The sequence below is a fragment of the Oncorhynchus kisutch genome, linkage group LG8, assembly GCF_002021735.2.
Source record: "Oncorhynchus kisutch isolate 150728-3 linkage group LG8, Okis_V2, whole genome shotgun sequence".
Lineage (NCBI taxonomy): Eukaryota > Metazoa > Chordata > Actinopteri > Salmoniformes > Salmonidae > Oncorhynchus > Oncorhynchus kisutch.
The window spans coordinates 48,168,782-48,196,002 of record NC_034181.2 but is presented as its reverse complement, the minus strand read 5'-3'; the positions used below and the strand labels follow the sequence as shown (position 1 = coordinate 48,196,002).

At 42.0% G+C, this 27,221-nt stretch overlaps 1 protein-coding gene across 1 annotated transcript in view; it reads left to right on the top strand.

Annotated features, from left to right (window-relative positions):
* Window positions 1–660: 660 nt before the first annotated feature.
* The window catches only part of hhla1 (HHLA1 neighbor of OC90), a 68,767-nt gene continuing 42,206 nt past the window's right edge, over window positions 661–27,221 (top strand). The window contains exons 1-8 of the mRNA XM_031830476.1: window positions 661–702; window positions 1,309–1,389; window positions 2,632–2,715; window positions 6,112–6,195; window positions 15,034–15,117; window positions 20,449–20,505; window positions 20,787–20,867; window positions 25,432–25,491. Of these exons, the coding sequence (XP_031686336.1) occupies window positions 6,141–6,195; window positions 15,034–15,117; window positions 20,449–20,505; window positions 20,787–20,867; window positions 25,432–25,491 (337 nt within the window). The 5' untranslated portion in view covers window positions 661–702; window positions 1,309–1,389; window positions 2,632–2,715; window positions 6,112–6,140. The remainder of the gene's footprint in view (window positions 703–1,308; window positions 1,390–2,631; window positions 2,716–6,111; window positions 6,196–15,033; window positions 15,118–20,448; window positions 20,506–20,786; window positions 20,868–25,431; window positions 25,492–27,221) is intronic.

Genomic DNA, 27,221 nt, shown 5'->3' with positions numbered 1-27,221 from the left:
TACCTTGAATTCCATCTAGATGGCCTTGTTGTTTTGTTATTCTTGCCACTGAACATGTTTACAGTATTCTTAGCAGTAAGGTCATTTTTTCATGTTAGATATTGTAACATTGCTGTTGTCATTGTCAATCATGTAAATTATGAATGGAAAATGAAGATGATAATATTATTTCAAGATTATATTTCACTTATATTTCACTTTGACACTTTTATTGCGAGAAAATGAAAAGGGGTAATCTGCAGTAACTACATACATTTTTTGCTTATAAATTAATTATATGTTCAAATTTATTCTTAAAGAATATAACCTAGAAATGCCTCATGAGCTTATCGCAACTGTCGTACCCCATCAGAACCCAAAATATAAGCTTGTTTTACTCCAATGTTGTAAACAAAGTAAATGTAAAGAAACAAACAGTGTATAGCCTCAAAACATGGTTAAAACTATAATGTTGATATGTAGCCATGGCTCTACGTAGTACTGTGCATCTCCCATAGCCTGTTCTGGACTTGGGGACTGTGAATAGACCTCTAGTGGCATGTCTTGTGGTGTATGCATGGGTGTCCGAAGTGTGTGCTATTAGTTTAAACAGACAGCTCGGTGATGTAATGATCAGATTTTACTTTGCATATCATGTACATGCAGCTCAAAGACATGGCAACCAGGAGGAAATATATAAGAGGGATCTTCTAGCATCGACAGGTACCGTGCACTTCCAAAAACAAACCTCCATTGTGTTCTGATAAATAAAATACAAATTATTTGAACTGTTCATCTTAATATTGTTATAAACATGACAAAACAAATGTCATAAGATGTCATGACATCTTGTATCACTGAATGTCAAGTGACATGGCTTATTTGCTATGCATCAGAAACAGCTATGGTAGTTGTTATGACATGACATTTGTTACACACCCACATTTATTTTCTTAAATGTTTTTATTTAACCTTTATTTAACTAGGAAAGTCAGTGACATTATGACAATAATATGACACCATAATGATGTACAATTCAAAAAAAGCATCACCGAAATAGTTGATCTCTGGAACAATTTTAAAACAGTAAAGTTAAAATTATTGGTCAGACTTTTTTTTAGGGTTCACATATTGGTTGATTTTTCACTACTATTACATACTTATAAAGTGGTTTTACTTTAAAGACATTTGGTCTTGTTTTGCTTCAGAAAAGCAATGAACATGCAATAAAGTTTAATCTGTGATACATTTTGGGCATTGCCATATTGGAGTTTCATAAGTAAACTGTATCTACTCACATTAACAATGTTGTTCTTCCTTCCTTCCCAGAAATCCCGGCAGAGTATATTGATCCAACTTCCATAGATCTCACTCCCTTGGTCAATACGTTAATTCATTCAACACAATTAGGTAAGTCACCAAAATGCAATTCATTTTTAAAGCAGTTGTCTCATCATGATGTAATTTCAACTGTGAACACGCAGCCTACACACCTCAGTAGGAGTCTGGAAGATTCCACCTCAAAGATTTTTACGGCTCCGGTTAACTTAAATAAACCCACGATTAGTTTATAAAGAGCAGCGTTTCATTAGTGTTTCTTTTACAAGAAGTTACAACATTCCTCACCCTGAAAGTAGTCTATGGGCCAAGAGAAACTGTAATCAATGTTTTGTTTTTCTTTAAACAGCAACTTCAAATCAAATCAAAGTGTATTTGTCACTTTCGCCGAATACAGCAGGTGTAGACCTTATGGTGAAATGCTTACTTACAGGCTCTAACCAATAGTGCAAAAAAGGCATTAGGTGAACAATAGGTAGGTAAAGAAATAAAAACAAACAAATAAAAAGACAGGCTATATAGTCGGGCTGATTGAGGTAGTATGTACATGTAGATATGGTTAAAGTGACTATGCATATATGATGAACAGAGAGTAGCAGTAGCGTAAAAGAGGGGTTGGCGGGTGGTGGGACACAATGCAGATAGCCCGGTTAGCCAATGTGTGGGTGGGAGCAGTGGTTGGTCGGCCCAATTGAGGTAGTATGTACATGAGTGCATAGTTAGAGTGACTATGCATATATGATAAACGTCAATTAACTTTAGCCACAGCTAGCTAACAATCAATGGAAGTGATAAGGGAAACCATGCAATGTTTTTTAAGGGCAGCTGAACTCACTGATTTTTCCTGGGCTTTTCTGCTGCTCATTAAGAAAAATGAAATATGTGTCTTGTGGGTGTGTTATGTTTGTTATAGTGGGGTCAGAAATTATTGACACCCTTGATAAAGATGAGCAATAATGACTCAAAAAAGGGAGGGGTCCAAATGATTGATACACCTAAAGATTATTATAAATAAAGTATTCAAAAGTTTTTGGTCCCATATTTCTAGCATGGCTACATCAAGCTTTGTTGGATGCATTTGTAGTTTGTTTCAGATTATTTTGTCCCCAATAGAAATGTATTTTTTTTTTTACAATAGAATCAATGTTTCTGACTAATATTGATGCAACATAGGCCATTTTCAACCAGAGAAGTTGTTTTTTTGAGTTCAGCTGCCCTTAAAGACTACTTTCAGGGTGATGAAGCATCTAACATGAAGTTGTAAAATACGGAACTTCCCCTGTAATCTTTATCGATTTGTCTCTCCCACTCTAGGCTCAAGTCAGCTCTTCTCTTTGTTGAGTGTGACCTCACACAGCTCCCTGGCTCTTCACAAGCTCACTCTACTGGTCTATAACAGTAAACAACCACATCATTTATGACTTCAACAACCAGTAACCATTATCCATCTCCCCCACCTGTAGCTCTGATGTGTCTGTTAGGGTTTTATATTGCAAGTGCATGTTGGTTGCTGCAGTCTCCTTGCCAGGCATGTTATGAATGGCTTGCCCTTAGATAGGTAGAACAGCTGTGTGTGTGCGCCCGCGTGCTAAGGTGATGGATTCTAATTTGATTTGTTACACTGACTGTACATAGCTCTTCTTACTGGCCAGCTCTTATGGTCAAAGTTCACTCTTGTAGTTCTTAATAGTAATTGCCTGAAAAATGAACTTACTGTTGTACTCTACAGCAGGCGTTATCAAACATTTTGCTTTGTGACTCACCGTAAGGATTGCGCTGTGAAAAATCATACATAAAAAAAATTATATGAGTTAAACATTGATTACAGTTTTTGACAATTGCTTACACATGATTTCTGAAACTATGGCTCATTTTCTCTAGACTCTACACACAAAACCCCAAAACACACACACAACATGCAAAACGTCACACATCTCTTGCAAAACCAAACACGTAATTCAAAACTATTTTAACTCTTCTCAAAATTGTGTTTTTGCATCAAAACACTACACACAAACCATCAAATGATTAGATCTTATACACGCCAACTACACACAGATGTGACAAATGTAATACACTACTATCTTGTGTCTTTTGAATGTTCAGTGGAGTCCACGGCAGTTTGTCATAACACTCACATGTACATGTATGTGCAGAAATATATACAGTATGTATGCATATTCAGTATATATTTACACTATAAACAGAAATGCAAGGGGGGAAAAATGTATGTCCATTGCTCGTGTTTCTTGGCCCAAGCAAGTCTCTTCTTCTTATTGGTCCTTTTACTAGTGGTTTCTTTGCAGCAATTTGACCAGATTCTCCTCTGAACAGTTTCTATTTAGGGTGTTCAAGCTCTGATTTCTAAGCGAAGAAATTAGCTATAAGTGTTTTCACACTGGGTGTAGGTAAACGGTAAATGAGTGTGGCATTTTGAATGGCAGTGTTTTCCAAACCTGTTGGTTTTAAATGATGTGTCCAATGTAGAGAAATGTGTTTTGCAAAAAGTGTGTTTTCCAATTGCAAACTGAGTGTAAAGCAGATAATGTGCTTACAGTTTTGCAGACTTGGTCTGAAGGTACATGAATTAATGAGTTCACTGAGTGTGCCTCAACTACCACTTTCAGTGTGTAAGCGATTGTAAAATAAAATCTTAAAAAAAAAAAAAAATGAAGATTTGCGTACGAGCTTCTGGCCAATTTGTATGGAATTGACTGTATAATAATCAAATTATTTGTAAAATGGACAAGATATGTCATCCCGTGACCCATCTAGACACCTTGCCACAACCTGCTAGTGGGTTCTGACCCATAGTTTGGAAAACACTGCTCTGTATCATCACTGTCAATTTCATTAAGACCTTGTCATGATTCGACATACTGTCGATCAGTATCATGTTTGCCTAATTCACTTAGCACATCATGTCAACCATAGTCTATTGAATAACACAATATTCATCTTTAATTTAATAAAATATAGTAAGTAATGCTAAATGATAGCTGTAGTAGAACGCAGACCTGGGTTTCAAATACTAAAAATCAACTCAAAGCGTTTGTAGTTTTTTCCATTTTTCTATATGTTTTTAAGCCAGGCAAGCTCAACCAGACAGAGATAAAGTATTTTAATCGATTTTTTAAGTATTTGAACCCCATCGCCTCGGATTAAGCTGATGATATAAAACGTATTTAAAAGGGGGAAAAAATCATCCTGTAGCACAAACTTATTACTAACACATACATAGGTGTAGGATCTTAATTTTAGCCAGTTTGCTACAGCAGGAAAATGTGAATTATTATCTGGATTATAATTAATGTACAAAAGCTGAAGAACATATGCACATCCAGGTACTTTCCACAGGTGCTGGAGTTGTAGGAAAGCTCATGAAAAACAGAAAGGAAAATGCCGCACACTGCTGCTCATGCTCCCAGGTGATATTTATTTACAATAACGTTTCGACCCTTAGGTCTTCATCAGGCATCCATATCCCAGGTGGGGGTGGAGGTGGGGGTATATATAGGGGCAGTACTCAGTGACATCACTTCCTGAAACAGGAGGTAAAACATTTATAACGTAGTTTCACAATATTAACAATCAATGTATCAAAATAGATGATCATACACAGGAAATGTGATCAATATTTACAGTAATATACATACACATACAATATTCAATTAGGATAAAAAAATACACAATTTAGACATATTGAAACTATAAAAACGGTTTCAAGTCAAACTCCTTAGTAAGGCCAAAAGGAGACACCTGTGGATGTTGTGTTGAACCTGTGGATCCACAAATATTCCCTTTGAAGAAGTGTCCTCTCAATGTCCCCTCCCAAGCGGGGCATCTTTGGGCTCCCGGGTGGTGCAGCGGTCTAAGGCACTGAGGGACTACAGTCCCTGGTTCAAATCCAGGCTGCATCACATCTGGCTGTATCACATCCTCCATTGTGGTGCACAATTGGCCCAGCGTCGTCCAATTGTTAAATAAAAAAATCTTGACCATTTCTATTCCAATGTCTCTCAGAGAACTAATAGGATGTCCAGGTTGTACAAAATGAGCAGCAACTGGATTTTTGTCTGTATATTGCTGCGGTGCTCACTGATTCGTGTCTTAAAGCTTCTATGTATTTTCCCTATGTAAGACAGACATCAAGGATATTTCAACATGCAAATAACATTGGTGGACATGCAAGTAATCAGGCCCTTGATCTTAAATCTTTGTATTGTGCGGGGGTGGGTAAATTACTTGCATTTACCCCCCTTCAAAGGGAATCTTTCTGGATCATATTCCCTGTGTATGATCATATATTTTGATACATTGAATGTTAATATTGTGAAACTACGTTATACATGTTTTACCTCCTGTTTCAGGAGGTGATATCACTAAGTACTGCCCCTATATATATATAGGACCTTCCACCCCCACCTGGGATATGGATCCCTGAGGAAGATCTAACAGTCCAAACGTTGTAAATAAATATCACCTGGGAGCATGAGCAGCAGTGTGCAGCATTTTTCTTTCTGTTTTCAATTATAATTAATGGACATTTTTGTTGGGGTTGATACATTTTTTATAAAGGGAAATCAAGTCTGAAATGTCAAAGTGGAAATTAGAAACTTCAGAAGCCTTTTTAAACCTCAAATGTTCTCCTGCAACAGGGTGATATAATTAAGATCCTACATCTGCTAAAGATAGCATGTTTGTACAGTATTTAATCAGTAAAATCAAATTTAATGGACACTGAACTGTTTCTCAAAGGGTTCCTTTTTCATTTCTTATTAGTTTGTTTTGTAGTTTCTAATTTCAGAAGTATCGCAGACAACATGTTTCCAAGAAGGTATTGCTATTGTGTAACAAACGAGACAAACGACTTAACAGGTGAGACAAAGGATCTGTTTTTTCGTTATGAAATGTCTTATATTGCCATGTCTAAAACCTGCCTTAACCCCTAATTTATTTTTAGGGGCATAAAAATGTTGCCCAATTAGTATCAAGGGACCTAACGTGCGCCAGAAAAACATTTCCCGCACCAATACGCCACCCCCACCAGCCTGTACTGTTGACACAAGGCAGGATGGGGCCATAGACTCATGCTGCTTACGCCAAATCCTGACTATGCCATCATGACACAACAGGAATCGGGATTCGTCGGACCAGGCAATGTTTTTCCACTCCTCAAATGTCCAGTGTTGATGATCGCGTGCCCACTGGAGCCACTTCTTCTTGATTTTAGTTGATAGCCCATCTGTGACAAGGACCAACGAGTTGTGCATTCCAAGATGCTGTTCTGCACACTACTGCTATCTGTTTGTGACCCTGTTTGTGACTCTCATCAATAAGCTGTTTTCGTCCACAGGACTGTTTTTGTTTTTCACACCATTCTCGGTAAACCCTAGACACTGTCATGCGTAAACAAACGATAAACAAAAGATACAGTTACCACACCTTAATCATCTAATTGGACTGTATTCTACAGTATATGCGTCCTTGGTCTTGTCTATCGTGACTCTATCATGGCATTGTGTCTCATGTCATATCTAGGGCATTCCTACATAGTGGTGTGTTGCTTAGGGCACTATCCTAATTTGATGACTATATGATAAGTCTACAGTTGTAAGGTACCAGCTTCGGACAGTCTACAGGGATGACCTATGGACCTCTGGGGAGAAACTGGTGAGTACGGTAGCTGTAGAGTCAAAGGCCTCAGAGTACATTTTAAACTTTAAGTGATCCTAGGATAAATACTTGTTAAATGTTCCGTTGTACATGTGTGTTTATGCTTACACGGGCTCACATGCCAAGGGAAAGAAAATCAAGTATCCTGTGTGGCGTATAGCAGGTCAGCCACCAGGGGGAGACTCCCCGAGGCCTGGTGACAGACGGAGTATACATCACAGATAGCTCCATCTGCTGGACATGCCAGGTATTGACGGGCTCTCCGGCCAGGACTAATTGGGGCTGATAGGTAGTTGGTGAGTAATCAAGGGCTGATTGCTCACCAGCTGTGCGAGTCCCATAAAGCTGCCAGAAGGGAGAGTGGGGGAAGAAAGGACTCCCATATAGTTGGGGACGGTTGCAGAGGTAACAGGAGGGAGTTGAGTTTTTGTCCCCGACAGGATACAGCAAGACCCGGAGCCCAGAAGACGGTATCCTGGAGAGGGTCTCATGGGGGAGACCTATCCTTTTCTTTTTGATTTATTATTTAAATAAACACCCTTGAAACCGAGCTAATCCTACTTTGTCTGTGTCTGATCTGTGTAAACGACTTGACCAAACCTCCTGGTCTGCCACAATTGGTGGAGAATGCGGGTAAGTCTGATAACGTGGTCAGATCAGGGTGAGACGTTTACACAGCACCAGCATGGACGAGTTGATAGCTCAGTTCGTCCGGGCCTAACAAGCACAACAGGCGGTTCAGGAACGAACACTGGAGGAACAGCAACTACAAAACGTCCGCCTTGTTGAGGAAATCAGGAAGCTGCAAGGAGGAGCGTTTCCTGAATCACATCCGAACCAGTTTTTAATCAAGTTAACGGAAGACAATGACGTCGAAACATATCTCTGTACGTTTGAACGGACAGCACTGAAGTGGGCAAGTCTGCTGGCCCCGTTCCTCTTTTGTATTGCCCAAAAGGCATATTGGGGCCTGAACAACGAACATGCGGCTAACTACGACAGACTCAAACGGGTGATACTCAGGCTCTACGGCCCATCGGGCTCAACTGTTCCACGACTGGAGGTTCGTACCCGACGCATCCCCCCCGAGCCCAGATGAGCGACCTACGGTTGCCCGCATCGGGCCCTGCTGAGTGGGAGTCGGCATGAGTCACCAGGACATGGCTCCTAACCGACGTATCCACCCTCTCCATCCTCGACAAAGTGGTCCTGGATCGCTTCTTACGGGCGCTACCCCACGACATGAAGACGGCAGAGTCTATGCATGCCCTAGACCTTGGAGGGCCTCCTGGAAGCAGTGGAGACGCATCGGGCCCTGCTGAGTGGGAGTCGGCATGAGTCGGCGACCCGTTCGAGGGGACGGAAGAACTGCCCCACCGCTGTGTACCCCGAACCGAGTGAGGCGCCCGGGGGCACATTGCCTGGAATTGCCCGGCTCGAGAGGAGTAAATGCCATCAGCTAGCCCCAGAGGCGAGGTGGGTCACGCCGTGAACAATGTCACCCCCTGTTGGGCGCACCACGAATCAACTGCACCCATGGTCCCTTTGAAGGTTGACAGACACCACACGGAAGCGATTTTAGACTCCGGAAGTATGGTTACGCTCGTAACCACGAGCCTGCTGAACCAGGAGACTGAAAGGGGTAGGGACATGTCCATTTCCTGTGTTCAAGGTGACACAAAGCGGTATCCAACCGTATGGACCTGACGCCACAAGGGAGCTGCCAGATAGGTGCAGTACCAGAGTTGCCGGTACCTCTCCTAGTGAGATGGAATTGTCTGCGGCCCTATGGTGGCACGAGTTGAAGAAAAAGATACGAGCCGGCTGAAAGAAGAGAGCGGGGACGACCCATCGCCTGTGCAGCCCAGAAGCAACCGGTCAACCAACCTGTATCTACGGGTCCAGAGTCAGAGGGGGCGCCAGAACCCGACCCCCCTGGAGAACCACTGGAAGAGGAGCCCAGCCTCCCCCTCCTCTCTTTCGAGGGGACAGTAGAGACACCCGCTGAAGGCCAACTGAGGGGAGTATTTGGGACGGCCCAGTGGGAGGATCCGAACTTGAAAGCCGCCGCAGCCCAAGTGATAGCGGTGGATGGACAGCTACTTCTGGGGGTGAGTGACTGGCGATACCCCCATTTCCAAATCAAGAATAACCTTTTGTATCAGGTGTCGCGCCAACAGGGGGAACTTCGAGAGGTATTGTTGCTGCCCCAATGGTACGTGGGAACCGTTCTTCAGCTGGCCCACACCCACCTGTTGTGGGCACACCTGGGAATGGAGAAGAACGAATCTCCGCCCGGTTCCACTGGCCAGGATGAGGAGGGCCCTGGAAGACTACTGTCGCAGCTTCCCGGAGTGTCAACTAACTGCCCCAAAAGCACACCTCCGGAACCCACTGGTCCCCCTACCAATCATCGGGGTGCCCTTTGAACGCATCGCCATTGATATAGTGGGACCCCTGGTAAAAACAGCACGAGGACACCGGTGCATAGTAGATTATGCCATTATGTCATTACACAAAGGAATAACCTCAACCAATTTCTAAAGACTGTTGACATCCAGTGGAAGCGATAGGAACTGCAAGAAGGTCCCTTAGAAATCTGGATTCCCAATGAAATTCCATTGAAAAGAGAGTGATCTGGTTTGTCCTCAGGGTTTCGCCTGCTAAATAAGTTATGTTATACTCACAGACATGATTCAAACAGTTTTAGAAACTTCAGAGTGTTTGCTATCCAAATCTACTAATAATATGCATATCTTATCCTCTGGGGATGAGTAGCAGGCAGTTGAATTTGGGCATGCATTTCATCCGGACGTGAAAATACTGCCTTCTGTCACCAAGAAGTTAACGTCCTTGCTATGGGTGTTAATTCCGGCGGACCTGTTGTCTTGCAATTCCACATCTAGTCCTACTGACTTATCTTTTTCCCTACTGACTTATCTTTTTCACATTTTACTAGCTTTAGTACATCACGTAGTAGAACGTCTCAAGAACATATGGCTATGTTATGATCGTCCATGAACCCTTTGTTAGCCTTGTGCTCTGGCACTCTGTGTCAAGCGATTAGGTCAATTGTAGCGGTAGTTGTTTCGATAGTGACGTACTTTACAGTTATTTCGACCGCAGTGGGTATTGGTCTCATGGTTTCGTGGTAGAAACCATTGTTGCCAACACTCTAATACCTGATAATGCCCCCTCTAATTGGAGTGAGTGCTCCTGGCAAAACATCAAAACCGAGATGTCAGGGCTCTTAGCTTCGTGTACTTTTGATGCTTCAAAAGCTGTGCTTGCAAGCTCTCTGAGATGTAAGATTGGCAAGCCAACATGGGCTGTAGGGACCAAGAAGGCAATGAAGTTGGGTTACATGTTCGACAGAAGCATTATTTTGAATGGTATCAGCTCTTTCATTGCTGTTTCAGTGAGTTGGCCAAAGTAAGCTGAACGAAGCCTATGATAGTAAGCTTGTGGGTGTTCATTCTGAGCTTGTTTGACAGTGTTAACCAGTGAGCTGTCGTGTTTTCAGTGGTTCTGCGACTCACATTCTATTTTCAAAGCTGTGGCAAGTTTAGCGTAGTCGTTTTGCAAGTGTTGCTGTTGTAGACGAATGAAGCTCGTCACGTGTCTATTTATTCGCTTCAACAGATAAAGCCTGTCAGAACCCGTAGCATTTGGGTAGCCATCCAAGGCGTCCTCTATGTCTGCTAGGAACGTCTCAGTGTTGTTGGCTTACCTGGAATGGGATCAAAGGGGCGGAAGGTTTTGACGAGTTTGTCAAGGCGTCCCGTTCCCAGCAGGTGGAAAGGGTTGGCTTCATCCTGTGGGGAAATTGGGTCCGAAAGGCCAAGAGGAGAAGCCAAGGTTAGAATACTGATTTTAGACACGTGAGTGTTGCGCTTGCTTCGTACCGGAGCGAGAGATTCAGTGATGAGATTTCCTCCTGCTGAGAAATCAATATTTCCATCTTCATCACCTGAGTTCTCTCATCACTCATTTGGTCAGCGACTTCAATGAGTTCTGCTGATTTGTCATCCAACTTAGTCATTGTGTTCATTAACTGATCGATTTGGTCTGCAGCATTACGACTAGAACATTATTGCTTTGTGTAATATTCATCAAAACTGCATGCATTTTATCAAGTTGCGCGCTCCTGTTTGTAGATAACTCAAAAGATGTATCTAGTTTTGCTTGGACTTCATTGTATTTAGTTTTGGCTAAATCGAGTTGTTCCTGTAGAAAAAAGATTTAGTTGAAGAGTTTGTGCTCGTGCAATTACCTTAATTGTTCAGTTTTCAAACGCAGTTCCTCGACTAGCAGAATGTTTTCAACCCACTCTGATACAGCACATGATTAAATATGCTGTATATATATATTCCTTTTTCAATATGTGGGTTTTGAGTTGGTGTGGAGCTGCAAAAACGATTTGAATCTATTTAAATACGTTAATGATACATCAATACTGGATAATTAATGTGGGACTTGATGTGAATGAATTTGCAAAAGCTAATTTAATTGATTAACCTGTCTTGGGCAGGGGGCGGTATTTTCACCTCCGGATGAAAAGTGTGCCCAAATTAAACTGCCTGCTACTCAGGCCCATAAGCTAGGATATGCATATAATAATGTATTAGATTTGGATAGAAAACACTCTAAAGTTTCCAAAACTGTTAAAATAATGTCTGTGAGAATAACAGAACTGATATGGCAGGCGAAAACCTGAGGAAAATCCAACCAGAAAGTACTATTATTTTGAAAGGCTGTTTTTGCATTGAAAGCCTATCCACCATACAAAGACTTAGGACCCAGTTCACAATCTCTATGGCTTCCTCAACATGTGACCAGTCCTTAGGCATTATTTCAGGCTTTTACTCTGAAAAATGAGGGAGATACACCGTTTTCAATGAGAGGACAGTGGACATTTCCAGACATGAACCAAGCACGAGATCGGGAGTGCGCATTTCTTGTTTACCTTTTCCATTGACAACGCTTTTGTCCGGTTGAAATATTATTTATTATTTATGACAAAAACAAACTGAGGATTGATTTTAAACATCGTTTGACATGTTTCTACTATCTTTTATTGTACTTTTTAAAACTTTTCGTCTTGGTGTTGAGAGCACGCATTGTGCCTTTGGATTTCTGAACTAAACGTACCAACAAAACGGAGGTATTTGGACATAAAGATGAACTTTATCGAACAAAATGAACATTTGTTGTCTAACATGGAGACCTGGGAATGCCACCAGATGAAGATCATCAAAGGTAAGTGATTAATTCTAATGCTATTTCTGACTTTTGTGACACTCTCCTTGGTTGGAAAATGGTTGTATGGGTTTCTGTGGCTAGGAGCTGACCTAACATAATCGCAAAGTGTGCTTTCGCCGTAAAGCCTTTTTGAAATCTGACACAGTGGCTGCATTAAGGAGAAGTTAATCTGTACTCGTATGTTTCACACAATGTTTATGATGAGTATTTCTGTTATTTGATGTGGCTCTCTGCACTTTCACTGGATATTTGTTTGAGACAATGCATTTGAACATAACACACCAATTTCAAATTAGGTTTTTGGACATAAAGATGAACCTTATCGAACAAAACACACATTTATTGTGTAACATGAAGTCCTGTGATTGCCATCTGATGAAGATCATCAAAGGTTAGTGATTAATTTAATCGCTATTTCTGACTTTTGTGAGCCCTAGCCTTGGCTGGAAAATGGCTGTATGGTTTTCTGTGACTAGGTGCTGACCTAACATAATCGTCTGGTGAGCTTTCGCCGTAAAGCCTATTTGAAATCGGACACTGTGGCTGGATTTACAAGAAATGCATCTTTAAAATGGTGTAAAATACTTGTATGTTTGAGGAATTGTAATTATGAGATTTCTGTTGTTTTGAATTTGGCGCCCTGCAATTTCACTGGCTGTTGTCGAGGTGGAACGCTAGCGGAGAGGTTAATCAATGTTAATGATCAATCATACCTGTATAGGCTATCTGGGTATCTGTCACGTCCTGACCTTCGAGATCCTTTATTCTCTATTTTTGGTTAGGTTGGGGTGTGACTAGGGTGGGCATTCTAGTTTTGTTATTTCTGTGTTGACCTGGTATTGTTCCCAATCAGAGGCAGCTGTCTATCGTTGTCTCTGATTGGGGATCATATTTAGGCAGCCTTTTCCCACCTGTTTGTTGTGGGATCTTGTTTGTGTGTAGTTGCCTGTGAGCACTGCATTTGACTTCACGTTTAGTTTGTTCTGGTGAGTTTCATTAATTAAACATGTGGAACTCTACGCCTTGGTCCGATTCTTACAACAACGTTCGTGACAGTATTAAACTTTACATAACTTGAAGCATTGCTGTAACTAGGTTAATGTGGAAAAGGTTCAACTGTCACATTGGTGGAAACAAATCAATTTGGATCTTATCCAAATGATCCACCTGAAAAGGGTCAGAAGGCAATTGAATTACCTTGTTGAATTGAATGTGACAACAATATCAAATCAGTTGAGATTGTCTGGATATCATAAGTGTAACCAGTAGTTAAAATGTGAGTATACCTTCACCACCAGGGTCACTTAACCTAAAACAATTGGGGAAAAGTCAACTGGTCTGAATACTGTTCGAAGACACTGAAGACACTGTTTGCATCATCCTTGAAAGTCGTGTATTGATTATATATAGCATGCGTGATGATCTGGGTGATCATGGGTGATCACTGAAATCAACAGATGCAGTGTTGCTCATTGGATTACCCCATATCATGGAATAGGCTATGTGAAAGTTTTAAAGACAAAAAGGGAGATTGGAATTATATTATTTTATTTGGATATCCATCCACAAAAAAATTGGATATCTATCTGGTTGTAAGAAAGGGAGGAGGATATTTTCGTATCTAAAATGTGGGTGAACCTTTGCTTTAGTATACATTTCTCGAGCTCGTTATGTGTGTTGTTTCACACACGGGACTCGAATCTGGATGGACTCGTGCCTCGTAAAAAAACGTATAGCCTATTGCGCAATATATTCCAACATTCAAACAAAATAGACCAGCGACATCATTTAGGTGATAAAGGTTCTGGGCACAGTGTTTCTGATCAGATCAACAATTGCCTTCTATTTATTTGTGTGGCTACGATGCCATCTTTAGAGCACAGCATTTTCTGTTTGGTTTCCAGAGCATTGAAAGAGAGAAATTAAATAAGCTACTACTGAGGTCTAGTAGTAAAAGGCGTGTTGTGTTGGTGATGTGCTAAAGTGTGATGTATGATATTTTGAAAACTGCTGGTGTGTTGTGTTTATGAGGAGCCCCCTCTAGCATGTATTGTTGTATGTTTCCTCCTTGCTTGGCAGATATCTCAGACAAAGTACAAACTGTGAACCCGCGACCCAAATCACAGAAAATATCTCTCAATCAATTTGACTTCTATATAACGTTTATATTTTTTTCCGTAGATTTGCACAAACTTCTATCTAGTGCTGCAGTGAGTGGAGGGCTGTATAACCCTGTGATGTAGCTCTAACTCTACCTCATTCTCCCTGAGTTAGAGAGGTGCACACTTTGACAGACAGTCCAACAACAAGTCAGAGGGGTTTAGGAACATAGACACGTTTTCAAAATGTGCCATTATTTTGAAAATGTTGGAGACTTTTTAAAATGTTATTTAACCTTTATTTAACTAGGCAAGTCAGTTAATAACAAATTCTTATATACAATGACAGCCTAGATACAGTCCAAACTTTTACCATTCAAGTCTATGGCCATTGAAATGCATTTGGAATTCACAGTATGTAAGTGTGGTTGTTTAGTAGTATATATTTATTTTTTTGCAACCTTTTTTGCATGTTTTAAAGTTGTTTTAGTGTTGGTAGCTTTTACAGTTTTGGCACTAGGGGTTCCAGTGGAATGACAATATTAAGTATGAACAGTTTCTAAAGATGTTCTTTGCTTTGCTTTAATACCATCATTGTTGAGGCAATAATACCAGTAGATAAACAAACAAATAAAACATGTCAAGATTATCTTTGTGTTTTCTTTTTGTCTCCCATCAGACTTCACTGCCATATTGTTGGATGTTATGGGAAATTCCACAAGCTATCTACAAGAGCTATTCAAATCTAGCTCCATATTATCAGGTAAGGATTGAGAGAAGATTTTACTGTCTTTGGATTTAAAAAAATGCTATATAAAAACTCAAGGTTACTTTCGTAACCCCGGTTCTCTAATAATGAGTGAGATGTATAACAATGGTATTTTTATTAAACCTTAATTTAGCTAGGCAAGCCTGTTAAGTACAAATTCTTATTTACAATGACGGCCTACCCCGGCCAAACCCGGACGACACTGGCCCAATTGTTCGTGATACAGTTGTGATACAGCCTGGAATTGAACCAGGGTCTGTAGTGACGCCTCTTGCACTGAGATCCAGTGCCTTAGACTGCTGCGCCACTGGGGAGCTGGAAGTGGATCACTAACAGGAAGGACCAATCACGCAAGGTCTGCCTGAGACAGACAGGTAGAGTGGCAAATGAAGTGACCCACTTCCTCTTTACAAGAGCCAGTCGTCCCACCCTCTGGTAATTCTTGTTGTTTCTATTTGAATTTATTAAGGATTTTGTTTTCTTATCTATTTGAGTTTGAAATTGCAACCAATCCCGGCCAGTTGTGATACAGCCAACCTAACTAAGAAATACATTTGACGATGTATACATTTCCCCCTACCCTCCTTCTAGGCAAGCTTCACCTGCTTATTTTTTGTTGTTGCCTGTTTTTAATGTTATTTTGGCATTAATACATGTCACATATAAGTTTGCAAACAATTACATTTTTTTGGTTTTCAGGGTCTCTTTTCCAAGCTTAACAGGATAAACATTCAATACAATGGGCCAGAAAAGTTTGAATACTTTGGCCATGTTAATCCAGCATGACTTCTGCCACTTTTAAAACAACTGGAAACTCGGAACTGGGAAATCTCAGACATCAGTGATAACAAGACAAAGATTCAACCTTGTTATTTTCAGAGTTCCCAGTTGTCTTGAAAGGACCATAAATCCAGAGAATGCCAGACTTTGACAACAAATGTTGATGACATAATGTGCTCACAAGGCCCGTTGCACCACCTTCCTGTTCAAGTGAGCACAACAAGGTCCAAAAATGTCTTGTATGCTGCTGCATAAATGTTGTAATACTGTAAGAACGGCCCATGTTCTGAATTATGCCACTCTGATCCTCAACACGGGGGCCCCTCAGGGGTGCATGCTCAGTCCCCTCCTGTACTCCAAGTCCACTCATGACTGCACAGCCAGGCATGACTCCAACACCATCATTAAGTTTGCTGATGACACAACAGTGGTAGGCCTGATCACCGACAACGATGAGTCAGCCTATAGGGAGGAGGTCAGAGACCTGACCCTGTGGTGCAAGGACAACAACCTCTCCCTCAACGTGATCAAGACAAAGGAGATGATTGTGGACTACAGGAAAAGGATGACCGAGAACACCCCCATTCTCATCAACTGGGCACTAGGGGAGAAAGTTGAGAGCTTCAAGTTCCTTTGCGTCCACATCGCCAACAAACTGACATTGTCCAAGCACACCAAGATAGTCGTGAAGAGGGAACGACAAAACCAATTTCCCCTCAGGAAACTGAAAAGATTTGGCATGGTCCTCAGATCCTCAAATGGTTTTACAGCTGCACCATTGAGAGCATCCTGATGGGTTGCATCACTGCCTGGTATGGCAACTGCTTGGCCTCCGACCGTAAGGCACTACAGAGGGTAGTGCGTACGGCCCAGTACATCACCAGGGCCAAGCTTCATGCCATCCATGACCTCTGCACCAGGCGGAGTCAGAGGAAGGCCCCTAAAATTGTCAAAGCCTCCAGCCACGCCAGTCATAGACTGTTCTCTCTGCTACCGCATGGCAAGTGGTACCGGAGTGCCAAGTCTAGGTCCCAGAGCCTTCTAAACAGCTTATACCCCCAAGCCATAACACTCCTGAAAAGCTCATCAAATGGCTACCCAGACTATTTGCATTGCCCCCACCCCCCATCTGCTGCTACACTCTTATTATCTATACATATCCACTTTAATAACTCTACCTACATATGCATAATTACCTCAATTACCTCGACACATTGACATTGACTCTGTACCCCCTGTATATAGCCCCGCTATTGTTATTTACTGCTGCTCTATAATTATGTGTCATTCTTATATCTTACTTTTTTTTTTTTATTAAAACTGCATTGTTGGTTAAGGGCTTGTAAGTAAGCATTTCAAGTATGCGCTTAAGTAAGCTTTTCACTGTAAGGTCTACACCTAGTGCATGTGACAAATAAAATTTGATTTGATTCCCCACCCCCTTTTTTACTTTGAACAGGAAAGTATGAATACTGACTGTTCTCTAGCTCGATAGAGAGGGTTCTCTGACAATTAAGCTGAGTTGCCATTGGCCTGCTGGAAAAAAACAAAAAAACAAGTGGGCTAAGGAAGTTTCATAGTGAGCCAAGAAAGCCTGTTCCCCTGGGAAACCAAGAACAGGAGGCTGCAGGGATGCACTCCATGAGAGCAATGGGAAGTATTTTCACGTTTATTTCCCTGCCATGCTCACATAGAGTGATTGCACCGTCGGGTGGTGTTCTACTGTGTTAGCGCGATAGACAGTTTTGAAGCAAATGCTGCACGGCATAGGAAGAGGACCATGATAAATGGCAACTGGCAATCTGCCATCCTGCTCTGTTTGTCCGATGAGACCGGAGGGAAAGCGGACATGTTGACTTCCACCCTTGGCTGGAACCTGAAAAGGCGCCAAGGGGGGAGTCTAGAGGAGGAGGGCACTTGGGGGTAAAGTGCAGCTCCTCCATTTTCCTGTGTAAGCAAGTACACAAAAGTGAGCTGCTGCACAGGGAATATTTTTTTTCCCTCAGATGTGCCTCCCTACTACCCCGTGACACAGAGAGGGTTTGCTTATGTTAAACCCGAGAGAGGGAGAGTAGTAGTGAGATGTAGGCTTTGCACGCTCTCCTCCTCTACTGCCAGGACTGCACCCTAGGTTGTCGAACCCTCTTGCTCCTCTTAGGGGAGCTGCAGTAAAGAACTGTTTACCTCAAGGTTTTCTTTGGTTTGAGGGTCTAACCTGGAGGGTATTGGCAGCCTGATGTGTGTTCAGGGGTTTTGGTCCAACAAAAGCCAGCTTGATGCACCCTCCCAGCTGTGGGGCTGGATCAGATAGTTGCAGGAAACAACGGGCTGTCCCGGGGCCTGTGACTGTGGGGCAGGAAGGAGTTAAAGGCTTTGCCTTCTTTCATATGCATGTCACACTTTTGCAACATGGCGGTAACAGCGGACCCAAACAACTCCTTGGGTGTGACATGGGCATCCAGGAGGTCCACTTTTTCTTTGTCTGTCAACCTATATAAGCTTAACCAAAGTGAACTCTCTCCCACTTCCGCCAGGCTCATAGTATGACCACAGCCTTGGATGGCAATTATGGGAGGTGCAGAGATTTAGGTATGTAATCATACAAATCTAATCCCAAGCATCTGGATTTAGGGTGTCCGAATCCAGCCGTTTCCACATCTACTCCAGTAACGCCTGATAAGCCATCAATTAAGAGGTCGCGTTGAGTGCTCTGATTTACTGGGCTGAGTATTCTGAAAAATGGAGGCAGAAAAGCTTTCCATCTCTCCAGGGAGTGAGGCTCTGGCGGTGTTAGTAACACGTGCGTGGGGTTGAGGTGGTCAGCCAGTGATGTCGCCACCATGGGGGCGCATTGCAAAACCTGGATGCCTCCATATTGTGCATGTCCAGGCTAGGGGAGCCCCTTACAAGGTTCTTGCTGGTAAGTGGCTTTTGCCATGAGCCCTTCACCTCCCTGAGGCAAGCTGAAAGTTTGGGAAGCAGTTGATTAACTGGAGCCATACGGGACAGGAGACTTTAACCATCGTATAAGTCCCTAATGGGATCCTTATCCCTCCATGGGAGCCGACCACTTGATGCCGAGCTTGGCCGCAGAGAGCCAAAACTCCAAGAGGGTGAGAGCAGCCCCCCTTGTACTGGGAGTAGGGAGACATAGCGGCTTGAAAGAAAGAATGGGGTCTTCACACTCCATTTCAGTCACGAAGTTGATGAGACCCACAAGATTAATCCCATCGTTATCCTCGTCATCTGCTAGCTCACCTTCCCCTGACACAAACTAGTCAGACAGGGAGGGGAGGGAATTGATGCTTTCCATAACCTCACTCCAGCTGGGCTCAGTTGCGAGGAGCTGAATCGTCAGCCTCTGCCGGTGGCTTAGAGGTGAGGGGGGAGGGAATGTTTTGAGCCCTAGTCAGTGCTTTGCAGTGCTCACAGGACTCAGGGTTGTCGAGTGCTGTCTGAGTATGTTCCTTTCCCAGGCAGTTGATTCATAGAAGGTGAAAATCCTTTCCAGTAATCATGGAACCGCAAGCGCAAGAACGTGGCAGTACAAGCGCTTGGCTCGCCCTGGGACTGGGTAGCCACTATATAGAATGGGGCTTGCTAACACCGAGACGCCTGTTGTAAAATAAATTTGGCTTTGAATAGGCATAAGCTAGCTTGTTAGAAACCTTGTGAGTAATGGCTAGCTAGGGTGAGCACAGTATGAACGCTATAGCCATGAGGCTAGTAGGTGTTAGCTTGCATGGCTAAAGTGCACTGTAGCTAGCACAGTGGTAGCCAAAGGGAACTGCATGGGAGAGGTGATCAACTTTGGGCTAGTATTCTCTCATCGCCGTAGAGCAGCGAGGCTAAAATGGTCAGTCTATGTAACACAAATGAGTGAACATAGGTTCAAATAAACAAGAGAAGGGAGCTAGCATCTGTGCAGGTAGAATGCTAGTGTAGTTACCTTGCCGTCCAGCGAGCTAGCCAAGTTAGCTTATGTTTAGCAGTGTGGGCTAACCAGGTCTCGATAGCTAGCCATGTGATGCTAGCTACCACCGGTGATTGAAAAGTTGAAAACGAATACTACGTTCCTTTCGGTCAGTACTCAACATTATCGACAGGAGCTGAGGTCCTACGTTTGGCATCATTAACGTAAAAGGTTTGCATGTGAACAGTTAAGACAGGGATCAGAGAGCTTCAGGAGTGTAGTGATCTTCGCAAAGAAGAGAGCAAGGATGACCAGAGGACGGGATGAGTGGCTTGTAAAGAGGGAGGGGCTTACTTAATTCGCCACTTGACCTGTCTGTCTCCGAAAGACGTTGTGTGATCGGTACTTCCTATTAGTGATCTGCCTTCAGTGAATCCCGTTGTTATACATCTAAAGGAGTATTTGAAAGAGAACCAATACACACAGTTTGAGTTGACTACTGTGAATGTATGGTTCAGGCTGTAGGTTTGACTCTTGCATGCGCCACCTTAATATACTGTACAGTATATGACTGTAAGTCATCATTGAGATCATGACTAAAGTTAGAATGTCATACTGTTTCTTTCTTTCAGTGAGCCAAAATAATATTTCTGACTGCATATACATCTGTGTAATGGCAGGTAAATCAGGTAAAGTTGATAGTTTTTAGCATATTGGTTAGATGTTCTGTGGTAAATGGTGATTGTCTTCTGTCATTGTTGTGGGGGGGCTTTTCTAAACCAGTTACTGTAATATTCAGATTTCCAAACTGACATGGACATGTATTGTAAATGTTCCATATTTAAAGTCTGTGTGTAAAATCTAAAGTTTGGATGATTCATATTGGCTATATATTTTGTATAATTTTGAATAGCTTTTGCTCATTGATGACATTTATACATGAGTATACGTTTTTGTCTAACTATTTCAGATAAATACCTGTCTCAACTCTGGGAAGTTGACTCCATCATGCCTCTGTTCAATCAGACCATTACAGAAAGCGCACCTAAAGGTATTTTTCCCTCTTAATACACACACAGGCAGACACAGGCATGCACCCACATGTGCACAAACACACACAAGCAAGCACACAGAAACAGACACGCACGCACACATACAAGAGTGCACACACACACTTAATGAACTGCATGTTATCTCTATGTGTGGGTGACATATCTCACAACACAAGACTACATTCTCCATAAAGTGGAGCAGCAAAACTACACTGACATCACAGCAGCCAATTTGAAGTTATGCTAAATAATTCTATTGTGTAAATGTGAGAGACAGTTAAACGCCAAAGCAACAATTAAGTTCAAGATGACAGCTCCTATAGAGGAAAATCTCTCTCTCAAGGAGGTAGTCATATCTCAACTCACAAGATACCCATCAGCTTATTTCAATTTCTAAGAAACTACCATTTCTTATAAAAATGAATATAAATGCTGCCCAATGCCAGACAGATATCTCCGTCTGGCCTTAGTGTGATACCAAGGGAGTGAACGTTATTTACAATAAGAGTTACATGGAGAAAATCGGACCTCTCTGAAATATAAATGGTTGACACTCCCTTCAGCAAAATATATTTGACCTAAACCCTCCCTGAATGCTTGAAAAAAAACAAGTGACCCTCCCCTAAATCCAAAATAATAATTAAAACAAAGTGGATAGCACAGAGAATAGTCTACCGTTTAACCTCACTCCTTTGATGGACCAGAGCCTTACATGCTGACCTGACCGCTCGTCCGCCATTGTGCGCATGTTGATTTTATCCACCCACACCAGACGCGATCAGGACACACAGGTTGAAATATCAAAACGAACTCTGAGCCAACTATATTATTTTGGGGACAGGTTGAAAGGCATTAAACATTTATGGCAATTTAGCTAGCTAGCTTGCTGTTGGTAGATAATTTGTCCTAGGATATAAACATTGGGTTGTTATTTTACCTGAAATGCACAAGGTTCTCTACTCTGACAACTAATCCACAGATAAAAGGGAAAACTGAGTTTGTTTCTAGCAATCTCTTCTCCTTCAGGCTTCTTCTTTGGACTTTATATGGCAGTTGCTAACCAACTTTAAGGTGCATTACTACTACCAACTGGACTGGAGTGTGAACCTCAATCACCCACGTGGGTAAATACTCCTAAAAATGGCACGTGGATATATGCTCCTAAAAACCAATGAGGAAACGGGAGAGGCAGGACTTGCAGCATGTCAAGGGTCACAAATAGAACCGAGTTTTACTTTAGCGCCTGGCTACGCAGACTATCGTTGATGCGCGCAAGCATTGTGGGTGCAACGAGTGGTGTGGTCAGCATGTTAGATATGCAGTTTTAGAAACTGTTCTTCGTCCTTTAATCATTACATAGCAACGCAGGAATTTTGATAGAACACAGGGCTGAGGGGCCAGAAGGTTGTGGGTTCACAGACCACCGTGGACAAGAGTAGCGTTGAAAGATGTATTTTATGCTTAAAGCATTGCATAAATCAATCATCGTATTTGTAGGCACGAGAAAAAAATTGCCTTTTATAAAAACGTCATTCAATTCTACATAATTTTATAAATTAGCAGATATATTTTCAAAACCACACAAATTACCAAAATTACAGTGAGATAGGCCTGTATGTGTTCATCTTATCATATTTCTCCAATGCCAAATCAGTGTGTCTTGTTTGCAACAAAACTGTCCCTGTTTGCAAACAATAAAATCTGAGACATTAGGAATTTGAGCATGGTACTGTCAAAGGTTATGTCAAAGAAACAAAACACTGTTATCCCCATATGCATCGGAGTCACATCTTTCCCGGGTATTTTACAGCTTGTTTCTAGCATAAAGCATTGCGGACCAAAGCACTGTTATAGATCACTTTATATTAATTGGATCCGTTTTATTTTCTTCAAAATCTTAAGCTAACATGCTTTTTGCCATTTTCTGTAAAGATGCACTACGCATCTGAAATTCAAAAAGTTTGCCTAATTTATGTGACAAAACAAGCAAGTATAATGTAGCAAATCATTGTACCATCTAAACCGCTGTGAAATGTATTTTCCATAACAAAAACATATTGTATTGTCAGCTGTTTGAAACTGGTGTACAAAACCGAGAGTAAAAGACAAACACACTTAGGTAAGCATAGCAATAGCTCACATAGAACATATCTACCTCTTCATTTGCTTTCAATAAGAATAACATATCTGTAACTCACATTTCTAAGTGAATTTGGTCAGGTCGCCCCAAAAATGAAAAGGTAGGCCTCTCATATCCCCTCAACTTGAGTCTAGGTTTTAACTTAACAGTCCTTCACTGACATGGAGGTTGGCTATTTAATGAATGCATAGTGGGTGGAGGAATTGACTGACAAATCTATGGATATTGCAGCCTATAGCTTAATTTCATCTGTCAAACAGGTAGGCCTACTATCAGACCTCAGGATAAGACCCAGATGCAGACAGTTCGAATCACAGAAGTTTCTTAACAAAACAGGGGTCAGGCAATCAACAGGTCAAGGGCAGGAAAAGGTCAGTAATCCAGGGCAGTGTCAAAAGGTACTGAACAGCAAGCAGGCTCAGGGCAGGCAGAATGGTCAAAACCGGAAGAACTAGAAAACGGACTGACGAGTACGGAATATCACGCTGGTAGGCTTGACGAGATAGGATATACTAGCAACGGACAACCAGAAAACACAGGTATAAATGCACAGAGGATAATGGGGGAAATGGGCGACACCTGGAAGGGGGTGGAGACAAGCACAAGACAGGTGAAACAGATCAGGGTGTGACACCTACCTGTTATTTCTTAAATAGGCTCCAACATAAAGCATACTTGTTGTTAGTAAAGTCTAATTAAAATGAAGACGGCTTAAATTAATTACACTCCTTTTTCTCCCAAATTTAGTGGTATCCAATTGGTAGTCACGGTCTTGTCTCATCGCTGCAACTCCCTTATGGGCTCGGGAGAGGTGAAGGCCGAGAGTCATGCGTCCCTCGAAACACCAACCAACCAAGCCGCCCTGCTTCTCTACTCAATGCCCACTTAACCCAGAAGCCAGCCACATCAATGTGTCGGAAGAAACACCGTACACCCGGCGACTGTGTCAGCATGCATGCGCACGGCCCACCACTGGAATCGCTAGAGCGCAATGGGACAAGGACATCCCTACCGGCCAAACCTTCCCCTAAACCGGACCATGCTGGGCCAATTGTGCACCACCCCATGGGTCTCCCGGTCGCTGCCGGCTGCAACAGTGCCTGGACTCGAACCAGGATCTCTAGTGGCACAGCTAGCAACTATAATGCAGTGCCATAGGCCACTGCGCCACTCGGGAGGCGAATTTGCCTACTTTTAACACCATGAGCATGAACTGTCCATGTCCAATTGATTGTGCCACGGCTGCTGCTTAAAGTTTCAGCACCACAATGTCAGATACTCGAATCTGGCTTATAATAGTAGCAAGCTATCAAAGTTGAACTCCCGTCCTCATTCTCATCTCCGCGCTCTCCTTCTCAAACTGAATATATTGTCTAGTCCACGCGTAAACACTAATATGCATATTTTTTAACAAAGCCTAATCAAAAAGAATTTTCAGAAGAATACTTTGACTCTCCTCCTGAACGGCCACCCTAGACCTACACAGCACAGCCGTCTGAGGTTTGGAATATCCATTGCAGTATGTAATGCAGCCTAGTTTTATTTACACCATCCCAGAAGCTATCTTAGAAATATAACTTTTATCTGTGCTTCTCTGAGCATGCACTTTGTAGCCTATAGTCTATGGATTTTTTGATTGAGACCACATTAAATAGCCTACATCCACAATTCATATTGTGCGTACAGCGAAGAATCAGAGAGGAAGGGTGGCATCGGGCACACATCGATATACACTGAATGTACAAAACATTAGGAGTTTCCTAATATTGAGTTGCACCCCCCCTTTGTCCTCAGAACAGCCTCAATTCGTCAGGGCATGGACACTACATGGTGTCAAAAGGGATGCTGGCCCATGCATGTTGACTCCAATACTTCTCACAGTTGTCAAGTTGGCTGGATGTCCTTTGGGTGGTGGACCATTCTTGATACACACTGGAAACTTTTGAGCATGAAAAACCCAACAGCATTGAAGTTCTTGACACACTCAAACTGGTGCACCTGGCACCTACTACCATACCCCGTTCAAAGGCACTTAAATCTTTTGTCTTGCCCATTCACCCTCTGAATGGCACACATACAGTACACAATCCATGCCTCAATTGCCTCAAGGCTTAAAAATCCTTCAACCTGTCTCCTCCCCTTCATCTGCACAGATTTTAGATCTAACAAGTGACATCAAAAAGGCATCATACCTTTCACCTTGATTCACCTGAACAGTCTATGTCATGTAAAAAGCATGTGTTTCTAAAGTTTTGTACGCTCGGTGTATAGCCTGATAAGCAACTCATTCTAAAACACTGAGAAATATTGACATTTTATCAATTACAAATTCCATGACAGTCGCCTGTATTAGATTAAAAAAATACTAAACCCTCCCCTTGACTGAAATTGAAAAAACATGACCCTCCCCCATTTTCCTCCAGGTAACCATTCTGTCAATTTTGATCCGTCCCTAACCAGTAGAGTCCACTCCACTGCACATGGTAAGTTGTACATGCCATTAACTTTTTATTTACCAATGCCTTGTATCATGATAGTACTGGTAATGGTCACTGTTTGTTCCATTTGAATGCAGATCAATGACAAAAAACATTATCTTCGTGCTCAAAGTGAATTCTGTATTCATAGTGAATAAAGAATGCATTTTTTATAATCAATTATAGTAAATCATGCAAATTGCTGACAATCGTAAACAGAACTTTAACGTGATCTTGCAGCTACTGAACTAAAAACATACAGTTGAGAAGTCAGAAGTTTACATACACCTAAGCCAAATACATTTACTCAGTTTTTCACAATTCCTGACATTTAATCCTAGTAAAAATTCGAAGGGAATGTGGTCAATTAGGATCACCACTTTATTTTAAGAATGTGAAATGTCAGAATAATATTAGAGATAACGATTTATTTCAGATTTGATTTATTTCATCACATTCCCAGTGGGTCAGAAGTTTACATACACTCAATTATTATTTGGTAGCATTGCCTTTAAATGGTTTAACTTAGGTCAAACGTTTCGGGTAGCCTTCCACAAGCTTCCCACAATAAGTTGGGTGAATTTTGGCCCATTCCTACTGACAGAGCTAGTGTAACTGAGTCAGGCTTGTTTGCCTCCTTGCTCACACACTCTTTTTCAGTTCTGCCCACAAATTTTCCATGGGATTGAGGTCAGGGTGTTGTGATGGCCACTCCAATACCTTGATTTTGTTGTCCTTACGCCATTTTGCCACAACGTTAGAAGTATGCTTGGGGTCATTGTTCATTTGGAAGACCCATTTGCGACCAAGCTTTAACTTCCTGACTGAAGTCATGAGATGTTGCTTCAAATTCAACATAATTTTCCTGCCTCATGATGCCATCTATTTTGTGAAGTGCACCAGTCCCTCTTGCAAAGCACCCCCACAACATGAGGCTGCCACCCCCGTGCTTCACATTTGCGATGGTGTTCTTTGGCTTGCAAGCCTCCCCCTTTTTCCTCCAAACATAACAATGGTCATTTATGGCCAAACATTTCTATTTTTATTTCATCAGACCAGAGGACATTTCTCCAAAAAGTACAATCTTTGTCCCCATGTGCAATTGCAAACTGTATTCTAGTTTTTTTATGGCGGTTTTGGAGCAGTGGCTTCTTCCTTGCTGAGATTGCTTTCATGTTATGTCGATATAGGACACGTTTTACTGTGGCTGTAGATACTTATGTACTTGTTTCCTCAAGCATCATCACAAGGTCCTTTGCTGTTGTTCTGAGATTGATTTGCACTTTTCGCTCCAAAGTACGTTCATCTCTAGGAGACATACCACTAAGGAAGGAGACGCATTTTGACGGCTGCGTGGTCCCATGGTGTTTATACTTGCGTACTATTGTTTGTGCAGATGAACGTGGTATCTTCAGGCATTTGGAAATTGCTCCCAAGGATGAACCAGACTTGTGGAGGTCTACATTTTTTTTCTGAGGTCTTGGCTGATTTCTTTTGATTTTCCCATGATGTCAAGAAAAGAGGCACTGAGTTTGAAGGTAGGCCTTAAAATACATCCACAGGTACATCTCCAATTGACTCAAATTATGTCAATTAGCCTATCAGAAGCTTCTAATGCCATGACATCATTTTCTGGAATTTTCCAAGCTGTTTAAAGGCACAGTCAACTTAGTATATGTAAACTTCTGACCCACTGGAATTGTGATACAGTGAATTATAAGTTAAATAATCTGTCA